At 36.1% G+C, this 17,044-nt stretch overlaps 2 protein-coding genes across 2 annotated transcripts in view; one reads left to right on the top strand and one right to left on the bottom strand.

Annotated features, from left to right (window-relative positions):
- LOC113648183 (major histocompatibility complex class I-related gene protein-like) overlaps positions 1-10,347 on the bottom strand; it is a 32,470-nt gene extending 22,123 nt beyond the window's left edge. Inside the window, exons 1-7 of the mRNA XM_047819489.1 lie at positions 10,238-10,347; positions 6,716-6,988; positions 6,322-6,609; positions 5,956-6,240; positions 5,690-5,812; positions 5,529-5,609; positions 5,200-5,277 (exon numbers count right to left, since the gene is read on the bottom strand). Coding sequence (XP_047675445.1) covers positions 5,201-5,277; positions 5,529-5,609; positions 5,690-5,812; positions 5,956-6,240; positions 6,322-6,609; positions 6,716-6,988; positions 10,238-10,313 — 1,203 coding nt within the window. The 5' untranslated portion in view covers positions 10,314-10,347 and the 3' untranslated portion in view covers position 5,200. The remainder of the gene's footprint in view (positions 1-5,199; positions 5,278-5,528; positions 5,610-5,689; positions 5,813-5,955; positions 6,241-6,321; positions 6,610-6,715; positions 6,989-10,237) is intronic.
- LOC113638842 (major histocompatibility complex class I-related gene protein-like) lies at positions 286-4,870 on the top strand. Its single transcript, XM_027140304.2, has 4 exons — positions 286-388; positions 3,848-4,120; positions 4,227-4,514; positions 4,596-4,870. The coding sequence occupies exons 1-4, from the start codon at positions 316-318 to the stop codon at positions 4,868-4,870; spliced, it is 909 nt and encodes a 302-aa protein (XP_026996105.2). The 5' UTR covers positions 286-315.
- Positions 10,348-17,044: the final 6,697 nt, after the last annotated feature.

The raw sequence follows: 17,044 nt of genomic DNA on the forward strand, positions 1-17,044 counted from the left end.
TATGATCAGAAGCCTTACAAACTCTACAGGTGCCTGAATGTAAACTTGCCTCTCCAGATGTGTTTTTTACATGTTCTGCTTTAGGTGAGCTTTCCTTCTGTGAGATGATAAGCTGCTCTAGAAGAGACACTGCCCTCCCAAGGAGAGCTGAATCAAGACCACCGGACTGACTACTGTTGGTAACCTGCTGCTGTGTCATACACCAAGCGCCAGAAGGCTTCTCTTCAACCTTTTGTGCTCTCTCCACACTCACACACACTCCACAGTGGGTCAATATTCATATGAATCTGTCTGAAGTTTATATGATAAAGGGTGATGAAGATGAGGAAGATGATGGCTGCGCTGTGTTTGTGTGTGACACTTTGTGTCCTCGCGCCTGCTTTGGGAGGTGAGTTTCCAATAAATGGCTTTATTTACCGTTGTGATTTTTTTCTGGAAATAACCTTATGCTTTCATTCTTTATTTTTTTATTTAATATATTTATATATACAGTACTCTTTACTTTTTTTATTTACTAGTAATTACAGAATAATCATGAAGTCTAATCAAACTTTAACATTTAACACAATAGTAATAGTTATATGTTAGAATTTTACAGTTTTACAGTATTTGAGTATTCAACATGTTTTGCTGTAATAACAGACACACGTGAGCTCCCTGGAGTCACGTGTTCATGTAAAACCTGATGATTCTTTTAGATCAAATCCATCCGACTGAAGTCTGATAAAAAAAATCAGATTTTTTTGTACAAAGCATTTAATGTGGAAAAGATCTCAGATTTTCTTCATTTTCAATAGGGACCTACAACTAGTGCAGAATCTTGGATATTACATTAGATGCTGAATAATAATCACATTATATAGAATTAATTAACATCATAAAATTAAACATATTGAACATTTATTTATTTATTTTTTGGTTAAAAAAATTCTGAAACTGTTTATTTCCCAGATACAGAAACACAAAATATTCAGTTTTACAGGGTTTTTATATATCGATATTATGCTTAAGTCAAGTTACATTGACTGCTGATAATTAATGGTTATAAATATTTAACATGCAATTTATTTTAGTTAGTTAGTTTAAAATAAATGTAATTCCAAATTCTAAGATTATGATGCTCTTGTAACATTAAAATAAAACGTTTAATTTGTTTTCGCTCAAAATATGCGTCATAACTGCCGACTTGCGAAATCCGCCGGCGCGAAATTGAATATTCCATTCAGTTCAGATCAAGCTTTTCAACCCCAGCTAGGCAAACATGGATAAATGCAAGAAAAGAAAAGTTTCTGAAGAAAACAGAACATTTAATGAGATTAATTTGCTTTCACTGCTGACGAGAGCGGCTTCCCAGTATGTCTAATGCTGCAGCCGGCAAGTGAAATGTTGATGTCATGAATACGACGAGGACTTAATTAGGCATTGAACATTTTATTAGAAAGTAACCTTCAACCCAGCGTCTTTTTTGTTAAGGTTATTTCAAACTGTTCAAAATATTTTTGTTTGCCTGCAGAAATAAAATTTCGTTTACTCGGTAGCAGTTCATTGATTTCATAAATGCATCACACCAGGAGCGGATCTTGGATTACATCTTTCACCCGCTTCGAATATTATCACACTATTGAATTTAAAAGTAAGCCAAAAGTTATGGAATTATTTATCATGGTAAAAGTGGACACCAAAATTTTATGCATGATGTAATGATGTCAGTCTTGAATCAGATCAGTTCATGTATGTGTGCATTCTCTACAAACAGTGTGTCCAATGAATGCAGTCAATTATAAAAGAAATATTCACAAGACAAAGACCAAATCAATAAATGTTATTTTTATTTAGCATTGAATGGATTGTTTGCATTAATATGTTGTTTGTGCTACAAACTAAGAATATTGAAATTTCACTGCTTTTGTTGGTTTTTTTTTCCTGTGAGAAACGGGTCCAAATGGCTCTTTGAGTGTTTAAGGTTGCCGATCCCTGTCCAAGACCCATGAATGAGGTGTCAAATCGACCGGCTCATTGAGGAGAGGTGTGCTATGACTTTTAACCTTAACAAGGTCGTGCAAAAAAAATTCAGCTGCACAAAAGGCCGTCAAGTGCATCTCGGAGAATAGCGCGGACGCGCTTCACACCGCGAGCGGGCACGCGCACCACACGGCCGAAATGAGAGAAAGACATATCCAAATAAACATCAATAGTCCACTTGTTAGAAAGAGTGCAACTACCAAAGGGTGCTTGAAATATATATATTTTTTTAAACCAAAAAGGTTCACACTCACTACAATACTCTCAGTGGTCACTTTATGAGGAACATCTGTCATCATACAGGTCCAGCATTTCAGCAGATGTTCACACATCAAAATCTGATCTCTGTGACTGGTATCAGATGGTTTCATTATGACTGAATTGAGTTTACACAGTTTAGTTTTTACTAATAAAGTGGATGGTGAGTGAATTTTTGAGTGCGATTGTAGTTTTGGGTTCATGTTTGTAAGAGTTCTACATGCTCATGAAACCACAGTGTGTTAAAAGTAGCGAGGGTGTTTCCTGTGTCCTGTGTCGTGTGTCATCTGTGCAAAGAATTTACGGTTTACTGCCCACATTTTGTACCCATTTTCTCATAATAAGTGATGCATGTAAATGAATTTAAACAAATCATCTTCACCCTGCGTTAGAAACAAAGAAATCAAATCAAAACAAATCAAAACAAAAATGATTAAATGTAATAAAAAATGTGAACAGATTCACTTTGTTCCAGAGTGAAAATGTTATTAGTAATAAAATAGTATGAGACTTTGAGTGAAGTTATCAGCTGATAGAATTATGGTACTTAATGATTTGTCCAAAGTAAAGAAAACATTTCCAGTGTAGGAATCACATTAGATCAGAATAAACCAGCCTCGAGCCAACAAGTCTACTGAACCCTGAGTCTCAAACAGAACTGCTAGAGAACGGTTGAGTTTGTCAGTTCAGTCAGATTCTCAGTTACAGAGAATAACAAGTAACATTATTTCTTTTTATTACTTCTTTTTGGGTCGTCTTTTTTCTGTTTTTGTTTAATTTCAACCTGAATATTTCAGTGGCATTTTTGGTGTTGAATGTAAGTCAAACTTACACTGAAAGGGTTCATCTCACATTCAGCACAGATTATATTTGTAGTAATGGAGGAAGCTGCACTGAGATCAGGGAGAGAGGCAGGGCTGTGTCTGTTAATATCCAACAGGTTAAACACCAGTGTACAATGCTTGTGTTGTTTCAGTGTTTTCTTAAAAAATAATAATAAAGAAATAGAGGAGATCAGGAAGAGGCAAAAACTTTTTAACAGTGCTGTAGATCAGTCGCTCTGCCATACATTCATATGGAATGGTTCATGTTGTGTTCTATTAGGAAGAAAAATAAAGACTGCACTACTGGAGTGTTTCTAAATGACAGTTTGTACTAGTGTGTAAAAAGTTGCTATATAATATAATATAATATAATATAATATAATATAATATAATATAATATAATATAATATAATATAATATAATCACCACTTGATTTGGTGACTCTGTAATCCTGTGTAGAAATGAACAAATTGTTGTCATAGCTTTCAGTTATTCAGTAATAACAATGATGACATTGTGTATGAACATTCATTAAAAAGTGCACTAGATGGACATCAGAAACATGACCAAATACAATCAGAAGCCAGATGATATCCAGTGCACTTTAATGTAGAACATCTAAACCTACTTGTATTGTATTTCAGCTGCATGTGAACAACATAAAGATAATAGAAGTAGGACATGATTTGGTCTCAAACAAAAGAGAAAGTTGGTAAGATAACTTTCTATTCCCTCTCCTCCAGGTGAACACTCTCTGTTTTACACCTACACGGCTCTGTCTAAACCTCTCAATCTGACTGGAATCTATGAGTTCACCGCACTGGGCATGCTCGATGACCGAGAACTCGACTACTACAGCAGTGAGACTCAGGTTAAGGTTCCTAAACAGGACTGGATGAAGGAGAAGATGGAAAAGGATTACTGGGATAAAGGAACTCAGTCCCGTAAGAGCAAAGAGCAGTGGTTTAAGGTCAACGTGGACATCCTGATGGAGCGAATGAGACACAATAAGTCTGGTTAGTTCAGTTTTATTTATCATTACTCATTAAATGTCAGATGTCATTTCTTTATGATACTTAATGTCACACAGTTCTTATCTTTACTGCACTGTCTCCATTTCAGACCTTCATGTTCTTCAGTGGAGACATGGCTGTGTGGTTGAAGCTGAAAACGGAGATAGTAAATATGTGAGAGGAATTGATGAGTACAGCTACGATGGTGCTGAGTTCCTCTCCTTTGATGATGAAAACTCGAGGTGGATCGCTCCAGTTCAGGCCGCTGAGCCGACCAAAAGGAAATGGGATGAAGTGTCCATCCTTAACACGTACACCAAGAGCTACCTGGAGAAAGAGTGTGTGGAATGGCTCACCAAGTTCATGGACTATGGACAACAAGAACTGAGAAAATTTTGTGAGTATCCAGGAGTTTTTTCTTGAGTCACATTCATCTTGATAAATTAAGAAGGAAAATGAACTTTATATCTTCTTCCAGCTCCCCCAGAGGTGCATCTACTTACAAAGAGATCAGTGACTAACAGCAAAAAGCTGACCTTGACCTGCCTGGCCACGGGTTTCTACCCTCCAGATGTGGAGATGCAGGTGAGAAAGTCCACAACTTCCTTGCCTGAACATCTGGTAGTATCTTCAGGAGTCAGACCCAATGGTGATGGCACATACCAGCTGAGGAAGAGTGTGGAGATCCTGGAGGATGAAAAACCACTGTACACTTGTTATGTGAACCACATAGAAAAAGAGAAACATTACTAACACAAACATGACCAGATTTAAAGAAGTCTGAAAATGAATTTAATTAAAATGCAATTACATTAAATCACATAATAAACAGGAAACAGGGCTGAAGGATTGATCAATTATTATTACTTATTAATAATAATGATAAAAATAAATGAATTTAAAATAAGTGCAATTACTGATATGGTGCAGTATGGTTGCTCAGGAACATGACTTCAAATGACAAACCCGCTAAATAAAACCCCCTCCTGTCATGTTACTAATAAACTACAAAGAGTAAACTCTTCTGTCCTGAAGACTTCACCATGAACACATTCAGCTTTAAAATATTAATGCATTACAACCTTAGTTGATGCCATTCTTGTGTCCATTCGCACATTCTTTCTCATGTCCATTCGCATGTCCCGTCGCTTCCAGATCAGCTGTAAATACACACAGGTGTACACACACACACATGTAAGTAATAAAATACACCATACTTCCTCTGTTGAGTTTTAAAATGTAGAACACAATTTTCTCTTCTCGTGCTTCTTATTAGATAAGACTTGATTAGAATAGATTTAACTTTATTTATCATTGTGCAGAATACAGGAACAGGACCCGTGGGACAGCTCGTATACTTACCAGCTGCTTGTTTTTATCCAAACAGAATCATTACACAATGTCCACATACCTGCAGGAGCTGGAATATATGCCACATTTCCATCCACAGCTTGTTGTTCATTTGTTGTTATGTTCGGGAAAGCTGGACAGACTAAAGTACATGAGGAAGAGAAGAGATTAAATGTATTGATGTCAGGTGAGATATTCCAGAGTTAGAGCAGCAATACTCACCAATATATTTCTTGGAATAAAGAATATAGATGACACAAGCAACCCCAACCAGCACCAACAGAACTCCAATCACTGCTCCAATGATACAACTCGAAGCTACGGAGCAGTCAAAGCAATCTTGTCCTTGCAACAATAAGAATAAGAGCAATGTAAGAGATCACACCTTTTACATTTTCACATTCATTTGTCTTTCTTTACACCACTGTGTTTTTATTGATACGGGCTGTAAGTAGAATAACTCGGCTCAGTAACGATGCTCCACTTACCTTCACCTACAATTATAGGATTCTTCAGAGTGATGTGGTTCACATAACAAGTGTACAGTGGTTGTTCATCCTCCAGGATCTCCACACTCTTCCTCAGCTGGTATGTGCCATCACCATTGGGTCTGACTCCTGAAGATGCTACCAGATGTTCAGGCAGGGAAGTTGTGGACTTTCTCACCTGCATCTCCACATCTGGAGGGTAGAAACCTGTGGCCAGGCAGGTCAAGGTCAGCTTTTTGCTGTCAGTCACTGATCTCTTTGTAAGTAGATGCACCTCTGGGGGAGCTGGAAGAAGATATAAAGTTCATTTTCCTTCTTAATTTATCAAGATGAATGTGACTCAAGAAAAAACTCCTGGATACTCACAAAATTTTCTCAGTTCTTCTTGTCCATAGTCCATGAACTTGGTGAGCCAGTCCACACACTCTTTCTCCAGGTAGCTCTTGGTGTATGTGTTAAGGATGGAGACTTCATCCCATTTCCTTTTGGTTGGCTCAGCAGCCTGAACTGGAGCGATCCACCTCGAGTTTTCATCATCAAAGGAGAGGAACTCAGAGCCGTCGTAGCTGTACTCATCAATTCCTCTCACATATTTACTATTTCCGTTTTCAGCTTCAACCACACAGCCATGTCTCCACTGAAGAACATGAAGGTCTGAAATGGAAACAGTTCAGTAAAGATAAGAACTGTGTGACATTAAGAATCATAAAGAAATGACATCTGACATTTAATGAGTAATGATGAATAAAACTGAACTAACCAGACTTATTGTGTCTCATTCGCTCCATCAGGATGTCCACGTTGACCTTAAACCACTGCTCTTTGCTCTTACGGGACTGAGTTCCTTTATCCCAGTAATCATTTTCCATCTTCTCCTTCATCCAGTCCTGTTTAGGAACCTTAACCTGAGTCTCACTGCTGTAGTAGTCGAGTTCTCGGTCATCGAGCATGCCCAGTGCGGTGAACTCATAGATTCCAGTCAGATTGAGAGGTTTAGACAGAGCCGTGTAGGTGTAAAACAGTGAGTGTTCACCTGGAGGAGAGGGAATAGAAAGTTATCTTACCAACTTTCTCTTTTGTTTGAGACCAAATCCTGTCCTACTTCTATTATCTTTATGTTGTTCACATGCAGCTGAAATACAATACAAGTAGGTTTAGATGTTCTACATTAAAGTGCACTGGATATCATCTGGCTTCTGACGGTCTTTGGTCATGTTTCTGATGTCCATCTAGTGCACATTTTAATGAATGTTCATACACAATGTCATCATTGTTATTACTGAATAACTGAAAGCTATGACAACAATTTGTTCATTTCTACACAGGATTACAGAGTCACCATATCAAGTGGTTATTATATTATATTATATTATATTATATTATATTATATTATATTATATTATATTATATTATATAGCAACTTTTTACACACTAGTACAAACTGTCATTTAGAAACACTCCAGTAGTGCAGTCTTTATTTTTCTTCCTAATAGAACACAACATGAACCATTCCATATGAATGTATGGCAGAGCGACTGATCTACATCGCTGTTAAAAAGTTTTTGCCTCTTCCTGATCTCCTCTATTTCTTTATTATTATTTTTTAAGAAAACACTGAAACAACACAAGCATTGTACACTGGTGTTTAACCTGTTGGATATTAACAGACACAGCCCTGCCTCTCTCCCTGATCTCAGTGCAGCTTCCTCCATTACTACAAATATAATCTGTGCTGAATGTGAGATGAACCCTTTCAGTGTAAGTTTGACTTACATTCAACACCAAAAATGCCACTGAAATATTCAGGCTGAAAATAAACAAAAATAAAAAAAGACGACCCAAAAAGAAGTAAAAAAAAAGAAATAATGTTACTTGTTATTCTCTGTAACTGAGAATCTGACTGAACTGACAAACTCAACCGTTCTCTAGCAGTTCTGTTTGAGACTCAGGGTTCAGTAGACTTGTTGGCTCGAGGCTGGTTTATTCTGATCTAATGTGATTCCTACACTGGAAATGTTTTCTTTACTTTGAACAAATGATTCAGTACCATAATTCTATCAGCTGATAACTTCACTCAAAGTCTCATACTATTTTATTACTAATAACATTTTCACTCTGGAACAAAGTGAATCTGTTCACATTTTTTAATACATTTAATCATTTTTGTTTTGAATTGTTTTGATTTGATTTCTTTGTTTCTAACGCAGGGTGAAGATGATTTGTTTAAATTCATTTACATGCATCACTTATTATGGGAAAATGGGTACAAAATGTGGGCAGTAAACTGGAAATATTTTGCACAGATGACACATGACACAGGAAACACCCTCGCTACTTGTAATACACTGTGGTTTCATGAGCATGTAGAACTCTTACAAACATGAACACAAAACCACAATCGCACTCGAAAATTCACTCACCATCCACTTTATTAGTAAAAACTAAACTCTGTAAACTCAATTCAGTCATAATAAAACCATCTGATACCAGTCACAGAGATCAGACTTTGATGTTTGTTGTGAACATCAGCTGAAATGCTGGACCTGTATGATGACAGATGTTCCTCATAAAGTGACCACTGAGAGTATTGTAGTGAGGCGGGGGTGTGTGAACCTTCTTGGTTTAAAAAAAATAAATAAATAAAAATTCAAGGGCCCTTTGGTAGTTGCACTCTTTCTAACAAGTGGACCATTGATGTTTATTTGCACACGGTTTGTAGAGAATACACACATACATGAACTGATCTGATTCAAGACTGGCATCATTACATCATGCATAAAATTTCGGTGTCCACTTTTGCCATTTTAAATAACACCATAACTTTTGGCTTACTATGTAGTCATATAATATATAATATAAACCTCTTCTTGTTTTAATTTCTCACTGAGGGCTAAAACCCCTAAAGATGAAAAGATCCGCCCCTGGTGTGATGCATTTATGAAATTAATGAACTGCTACCTAGTAAACGAAATTTTATTTCTGCAGGCAAACAAAAATATTTTGAACAGTTTGAACTAACCTTAACGAAGGTTACTTTCAAATAAAATGTTCAATGCCTAATTAAGTCCTCTTCTTATCAACATTTAACTTGCCGGCTGCAGCATTAGACATACTGGGAAGCCGCTCTCGTCAGCAGTAAAAGCAAATTATTCTGTCCACATCTGTCCAAATGTTCTGTTTTCTTCAGAAACCTTTCTTTTCTTGCATTTATCCATGTTTGCCTAGCTGGGGTTGAAAAGCTTGATCTGAACTGAATGGAATTTTCAATTTCGCGCGGCGGATTTCGCAAGTCGGCAGTTATGACGCATATTTTGAGCGGAAAAAAAATTTACACACGGTTTATTTTAATGTTACAAGAGCATCATAATCTTAGAATTTAGAATTACATTTCTTTTAAACTAACTAACTAAAATAAATTTCAATTAAATATTTATTTTCCAAATCTACAGGGAGCCGCAGCAGAGGGATGAAAGAGCCACTTGCGGCTCCGGAGCCCCGGATTGCCGACCCCTGGTTTAGGACAAAAGCTGCGAGACAAGTTTATGGGTTTAAATTTACGCGCCGAAGTTTTGTCCGGAAGAAGAATAATCCGTATGCATGATAACAAGAATGTTGCTTTGCAAGCACCATTAATTATCAGCAGTCAATGTAACTTCACTTAAGCATAATATAGATATAAAAAAAAACATGTAAAACTGAATATTTTGTGTTTCTGTATCTGGGAAATAAACAGTTTCAGAATTTTTTTAAACCAAAAAAAAAAAAAAATCAATACGTTTAATTTTATGATGTTAATTAATTATATAATGCGATTAATATTCACTATCTAATGTACTATCCAAGATTCTGCACTAGTTCTAGCTCCCTGTCTGAGATCTTTTCCATAATAATTGCTTTGTACAAAAAAATCTGATTTTCTTGATCAGACTTCAGTCGGATGGATTTGATCTAAAAGAATCAGCAGGGTTTACATGAACACGTGGAGTAAAGCACATGGAGCTCACATGTGTCTGTTATTACAGCAAAACGTGTCGAATACTCAAATACTCAAAATATTCCAAAATACTGTAAAACTGTAAAACTCTAACATATAAATATTACTATTGTGTTAAATGTTACAGTTTGATTAGACTTCATGATTATTCTGTAATTACTAGTAAATAAAAAAAGTAAAGAGTACTGTATATATAAATATATTAAATAAAAAAATAAAGAATGAAAGCATAAGGTTATTTCCAGAAAAAATCATAACGGTAAATAAAGCCATTTATTGGAAACTCACCTCCCAAAGCAGGCGCGAGGACACAAAGTGTCACACACAAACACAGCGCAGCCATCATCTTCCTCATCTTCATCATCCTTTATCATATAAACTTCAGACAGATTCATATGAATATTGACCCACTTATATAACACACGTGTTGTGAGCTGATCTTCACGCGCTATGAGCGTATCGGGTTTCCCCTACATGAGCTTTAATCTGTTTCCGTTAACTGCGGATGTACTCAAACGGAAATTAACCATTAGACAGTGATATCATCAGGAGTAACATCTAACCCCCCCCACCCACACACACCAATGATCACTGAACACACTATAACCAAATATAAAGTATTTATTCAATTTCCATTTATTAATTTGTGCGTGCGTGCGTGTGTTTGTGTGTGTGTATGTGTGTGTGTGTGTGTGTGTGTGTGTGTGTGTGTGTGTGTGTGTGTGTGTGTGTGTGTGTGTGTGCGTGTGTGTGTATGTGTGTGTGTGTGTGTGTGTGTGTGTGTGTGTGCGTGCGTGCGTGCGTGCGTGTGTGTGTGTGTGTGTGTGTGTGTGTGTGTGTGTGTGTGTGTGTGTGTGTGTGTGTGTGTAATGTGGCCCATATTCAATTTTAGTATGGTTAAGTTCTGTTCAAATCTAATGGCCTATATGTGCCCCACATGAGGCTGACAGTATGTAAAAGTCTTATTAACTAAAAGGTAAATGAAACACTCAACAACAAATGTACTCAAAACAATTTACTTTAGTCAAGTGATTAAATAATTACAGCTTTAAGAGTAAACATTTAATAGATTTAAGAATAAATAATTACAGCTACTCAGTTGTACTTAATAATTTGAGTGGAATTCAGTTGAAAACATTAAGAAGAAATATTAGTAATATAAATACACCATAATTCATGTTTTAAAGCATGTAATTAATATTAGGTTCAACTCTGAGAGTAATAAAAAATCCCAGGGAAAAAAATCAGAGTAACTTATACAGAGAACTTTAAAGAGAAATTGATAAAGTTAAAGAAACTGCAAAGGTAAGTTGAGACAATTAGCAATGTGTTTTTTTTTTTAATTATTATTATTAATGCCATAACCAACAATACAATGAGATATATTATTTAAAGTACAAATACACAGCAATTAAAATAAAAGAAATAACAATGGCAGAGGACAAGAACAAAATTCTAACAAACAAAAGGAAAAGGGGAAGGGTGCTACCCTATACATCATATCTGCTTACAATATTATAAGCTCGATTTGCCATTTTGCTTTGACAATTACACAAAAAAGAACAATAAAGTTTGAAATCATTTAGAAAGTTAATGAATGTGAAAATTTCCCATTAATAATAACTATTGTATGAAATCTGCCTTCTCTTTTTCAATCCCGTGATCATTAAAGTGTATCATTATATCGAGTCCACTCAACTGCAATTCAATGTTCAAATTTTTTTCTTAATTAAATTCTCAATCTCAATCCAAAATATTTTTGTATGTATGCAATGGAAAAACAAATGAAAAATAAATTCCTTTTCACCTTTACAGAAATTACAGGAGTAATCAATATCTAATTTAAAACCAGCACATGTTTTACCGGGTTTATTCTATGCATTATTTTAAAAGAGACTTCTTTTACTTTATTATTAAAATCGAATTCATCCACCGTTCGCCAAGCTTCACGCCAATTCACATCCCCAAACACAGAAAAAACTCTGCGCCGATTCTGACTCTGAGCTGTAACCAGGGGGTATATTCATTCCCCAGCGCTGCCTCCCCGCCCCGTCATGCATGCTCACGGACAGGCGCGTGGGAAAAATTCTCCCAGAACAGAACCATCCCGCCAACACTAACTGTACAGTATGCTCGCTAAATTTCGTTTACGAAGTGGTCCTGACTGAAGTTTGGTAACTTTAGGGGGGATGTCTAATGATAATGACACATACACTGATCTGGAGATTCCTTGGGCTTTTGACAAAAGCACCTGCCCCTGAATTGACAAATCCCTTTGTAACCACATATTAAACTTCTTATTCGTTCTGTTAATAATTGGATTAAAGTTTATTGCGCAAATATTCATCTTTACATTTAACAGTTCCCAGATATTTTATTTGATTTCAAATTGGAATATTACAGAGATTGGGTAAATGACAATCTTTAAGGGGAAACAGAACTGACTTATTCACATTCATTCTTAGCCCTGATACATCTGAGAAATCTTTTATGCATTTCACTGCTTTACTGATTTCATTCCTATCTTTCACAAACAAGACAGTCATCTGCAAACTGACACAACTTCAATGTTTTTCCTGTTGTAATTCCTTGAAAATGTCCTTTTTTGATGTAAAGGGCCATTATTCGTATTGTAAATAAATACAAAAAGGGTGAGATCGGACATCCCTGTCTAATCCCTCTATTTATTTCAATTCTTCCTGATGTCCCCTTTGCTAATTTTACAGAACTGGTACATCCTTTGTATAGAGTTTTGATAGCTTTTTGAAAATAACATAACTCCAAAAAAGTCAATTGCTTTAAATAAAAAGTTGTGCTCTATGGTATCAATTGTCTTGTGAAAATCAATAAAAAGACAAAACTATCATCTAAGACATAATGATTGTAGTCTATCATATCTAGGATTAATCTAATATTATTACTATAAATCCAGTCTGTTCCTCATCTATAATATTTTCCAATCCATTTTTCAGTCTTTTGGCAAAAATTAAAGCAAATAGTTTGGCATCATTATTTAATAGACTAACTGGTCTCCAATTGTCTAAATATAGAGTATTTTTATCTGGTTTTGGAATTAATGTAATAACACCTTGTCTTAAAGAAGTGGGCAATTCCCCCTTTTCAACAGATTCTGTGAAGAGAGCTAACAAAAAGGGAGCTAATTTATCTCTAAACACTTTATAGAACTCACTAACAAGTCCATCATTACATGGAGAAAGATTATCTTTAAGGCTGACAATACACTCTTTAACTTCCTCTAATCTTAAATCACCATCACAAAACAATTTACAATCATCATCAATAACTTTGGCCTTGTGTTTAACACTATCCAGAAAGTCATTCAGATCAGGAGATACACAATTGGAAGTATACAGTACAGGTCTTTATAAAACTGAGTAACAAACTTTGATATCTTATTTCCATCCTCTGTGACTGTATTATTAATTAACAACTTGCTTATAGAAGTCAAGTCGCCATTCCTTTTCTCCATATTAAAGAAATACTTTTTTTCGCCCTGTTCCAACCATTTCTATCTTGACCTGATAAAAGCACCCTCTGTTTTTTCTTGATAAATGTTATCCAATTGTACTTGTAATGATGATACATCAAATCCTGTGCATTCAAATGACCTTTACTAGACAGGTGCATTATTTCTATTATAACACCAAATTATTTTTGTCTTTTAAATGAAGCAATAGATTTACCCATTGAAATAGTTCCTAATTTTGTATCTCATTATTTCCCAATGTTTCCCATAAACTTTCATTATTTTAGCCTGAGATCAGTGCTTATCTATTAACTTTCGTTTTTTGTAATTTTAACAATCGTTTTAAAATACACTTATGGTCAGTTAAAACTGATGGCTCTATAGAAACAGTCTGGACATATTGTTCCAGTTCATGTGATATTAGGAAAAAATCAATGCGTGATTGTTTGGAATAATCTTTGTTGCTCCATGTATATATTCTTTTGTCTGGTTTTTTGAGGTGCCAAATGTCAACTAAACCTATACGGGTACATACATTCCTGATTTCACAACGAGTTTCATCGCTTTTCGCTGGCCATCGATCCATAACTTCATCAAATACACTATTTAAATCCCCCCCCCTCCCCCCAAAGATTAAGATTAATTTCGATATTTGTGAAAAATGTTTCATTTAGCCGTCTATTATTAGTAGCATATGAATTCACAAGAGTGTAATGAGTTTGATCAATGTTAACATGTATTATTACCATTCTTGGTTAAGAACCTGACCCTTGAACTTTCCCTTTAGTATAGCGACCCCTCCAGGCCTAGTGCTGAAATGTGAAAACCATATTTCATTTCCCCATTGACTTCTCCAGAACCTTTCATCTTCCTTACAAGTACGTGTTTCTTGATCGAAATAAAAATCGACACCCTTTCCTTTACAATATAAAAATAATGATTTCCTTTTCAAAGGATCACGTAAACCTCTGGCATCAATCAAAAAATAATAATAAATAGACCTGAAAACTTACACTTGTCCTTTTTATAACAAAAATAAATTCTTAAACTAGGGTCTATAACTTGCTGTTGTCGCATAAATATCTTCTATATAATCCTCTGCAATATATAATGAAAATGTAACCGCCAGTAAATGCAGATTATCTACCGTTACATATGAACACTTTTTCAAACATTTTATAAGTAGATTGTGTAGGTGCCATTCATAACATAACTACAACTTGTTACCAATATAGCCTACATAAGTCGGCTGTCGCTTACATGAATATAATTAAAGTTGCTCCGATCAATATATGTTCCAGTTAACGAAACCTTATGTAACTCAAACCTCGTTCTTATCTATGTAAGCCTTATCACCTACAAAGTATGCTCTCTTTCCCTCTTTGCCTGCCTTTTCTACAACAGGCCATAACTTGGTGTGTGCTTCTTTGTCTGCAGCAGCCAGATCCTCTTTGGAGCGAAAATGCTTTCTTTGTAAATATTCATTAGCTTTGGCAAATCTCCACACCAAGTCTCTTGCAGTCCGTGAAAGAAACCTGATGATTACTGGTCGCGATGTGATGTTGTTCTTCATCTCTGAAGGTTTGCCAATCCTGTGGACTATATCGATGGCACCTGTCACATGTGTGCACTGGGCTTCTGGAAGGATCTCTCTGCATATTTCTTTCACAACCGCTTTAACGTCTTCTTCTGATCTCTCGACGACTCCGTAAAGGCTCAAGTTCCATCGCCTGTTATATCGCTCAGCATCATTCAGCTTCTGTTCCATTACTTGAATCTTTTTTTGAGATTCCACACACTGTGTTTTAAGACATGCATTGTCCTTCTTTAAATCAGCGATTTCTTGATAACAGTCCTCAAGTGACTTTAAGTCCTTCGATTTGTAGAGTGTTTTGTAGAGCTCTTTGATCGATTTTGGCCGTCAGAACGCGGATAATGTTCTCTTGCATCTCAGCCAAAGATGGTTCATTCTCCCCATCATTCTTAACTTTCTTTGGTGGACGTTTCTCTGGAGTATTGGGGTTGGTGTTACAGGTACCTCCTTCAGACGCTTTACAGGCATAAGAATGAAGATCCTTATGATTCAGTCTCCATCTCCACAGAGTCCTCCATCTCCATAATTCGAACACAAATCAGTTGTTAAAAGTCTCCAAAAGTGTCTTTACAAATGTATCGCTAACAATGTTTGGCAACCATGCAGTTTAAAACTTATTATAATAAGTGGACCCCATATTTCTGTCTCAGCTCAAAACACCACAACCGCTCACGTCACCATCTTGGCAATGTGTTGTTGGGCCTCGCGTTTCTTCATTCGCACCCCCCTACCCCCCCTCCAGCGAGGTGCAACCATTTAATGATGTTGAATGTCTTTATTTGAGGCTTTTGCAGTAAGGGGATTCTACCTGAATAAAGATGAATTTAAATAATGCAGCAATACAACCTGGAAGTTAGATCTGGAGGATAATGGGGAAAAAAAAATTTTTATAAATATTTTTTCCATCCCTCCCTCCTACCTACTTCCTAAGACAGCTTACTCTTCAAAACAAGAACTAACCCAATTAAATCCTACTCAAGCTGAACTGTTTGGTCATAAACTGGGAGTAGATAATATATAAACATCTGCAAATGATGCAGGATTCTAGATGGGGACTTCTTCCAAAATAAACTGTGCAGGGAGGAAGGAGCCTGGAGAACTCCACTGGGAAATCCTACAGGCAGCTGATCGATTGCCAGGTCGCCGCACTTCTGCTGAGTCGAAGGTTCGGAGTGCCACTCGAGCCTGAACGTGTGTTTCCGATGTGTATTGAGTGCAATTTCCCCTTGAGCCAGTCCTTGGTTATCTGATTCAGAGGGAATATAAAAGTAAAGAGCATAAATCTGTGACAAGAACAACGACTTTTGTTTGAGTTCCTTGATATATATGCATGAGGTTTCATAGTAGTAGAGGATTTGTGGCTTTAAAATGGTGTGGATATTTTTTTTTATTGGCAATAGGCACTACATTGTTATTCTCAAAATGTCACTAATTTTGACTCTAGAATGCAGTTTCTGAAGTTTCTGGCTTATACACAGCATTGGGGCAAATAAATACATGATTCATTGGAAGATGAATGAAAGATAGTGAAACCTTTAAAATGACAAAAACACAATAGGAGAAATCTAGTTGACTCCACAAACATGTTACATCCTAGCTGACCTTTGAGAGGATGATGTGTCATCATCACATGATGCAAGCAAGGGTTAGTTAGCAGCAAAGATGATGGAGGCTACAATGTGCAAGCGAATGTGAATCTAACAATCTTACAGACAAATGAATCAAACATCTGGAAACATTTTGTCTCCAGGAAGACAAATACCCTTAAACAGTGGGTGGGTGATTTAAAAAAAAACTTTTTTCTAACCCTAACCCTAACACTTTTTTTTAAATGCACACATTTAAAAATGAGGGTCCCCACCAACAGCAGCCTCACAGCGGTGTAAGCAGAGTATGTTCTGGGCCAGGCAACAAAACAGTAGGGTCCACATGAATCCACATCACGGAAAAACAAATAAAAAATTGTCTTCACTGGCTCATAGCAAAAAACTACTAAAATAAAAATTAAATGGGA

This window comes from Tachysurus fulvidraco, chromosome 10 (assembly GCF_022655615.1).
Source record: "Tachysurus fulvidraco isolate hzauxx_2018 chromosome 10, HZAU_PFXX_2.0, whole genome shotgun sequence".
NCBI classification, from domain to species: domain Eukaryota; kingdom Metazoa; phylum Chordata; class Actinopteri; order Siluriformes; family Bagridae; genus Tachysurus; species Tachysurus fulvidraco.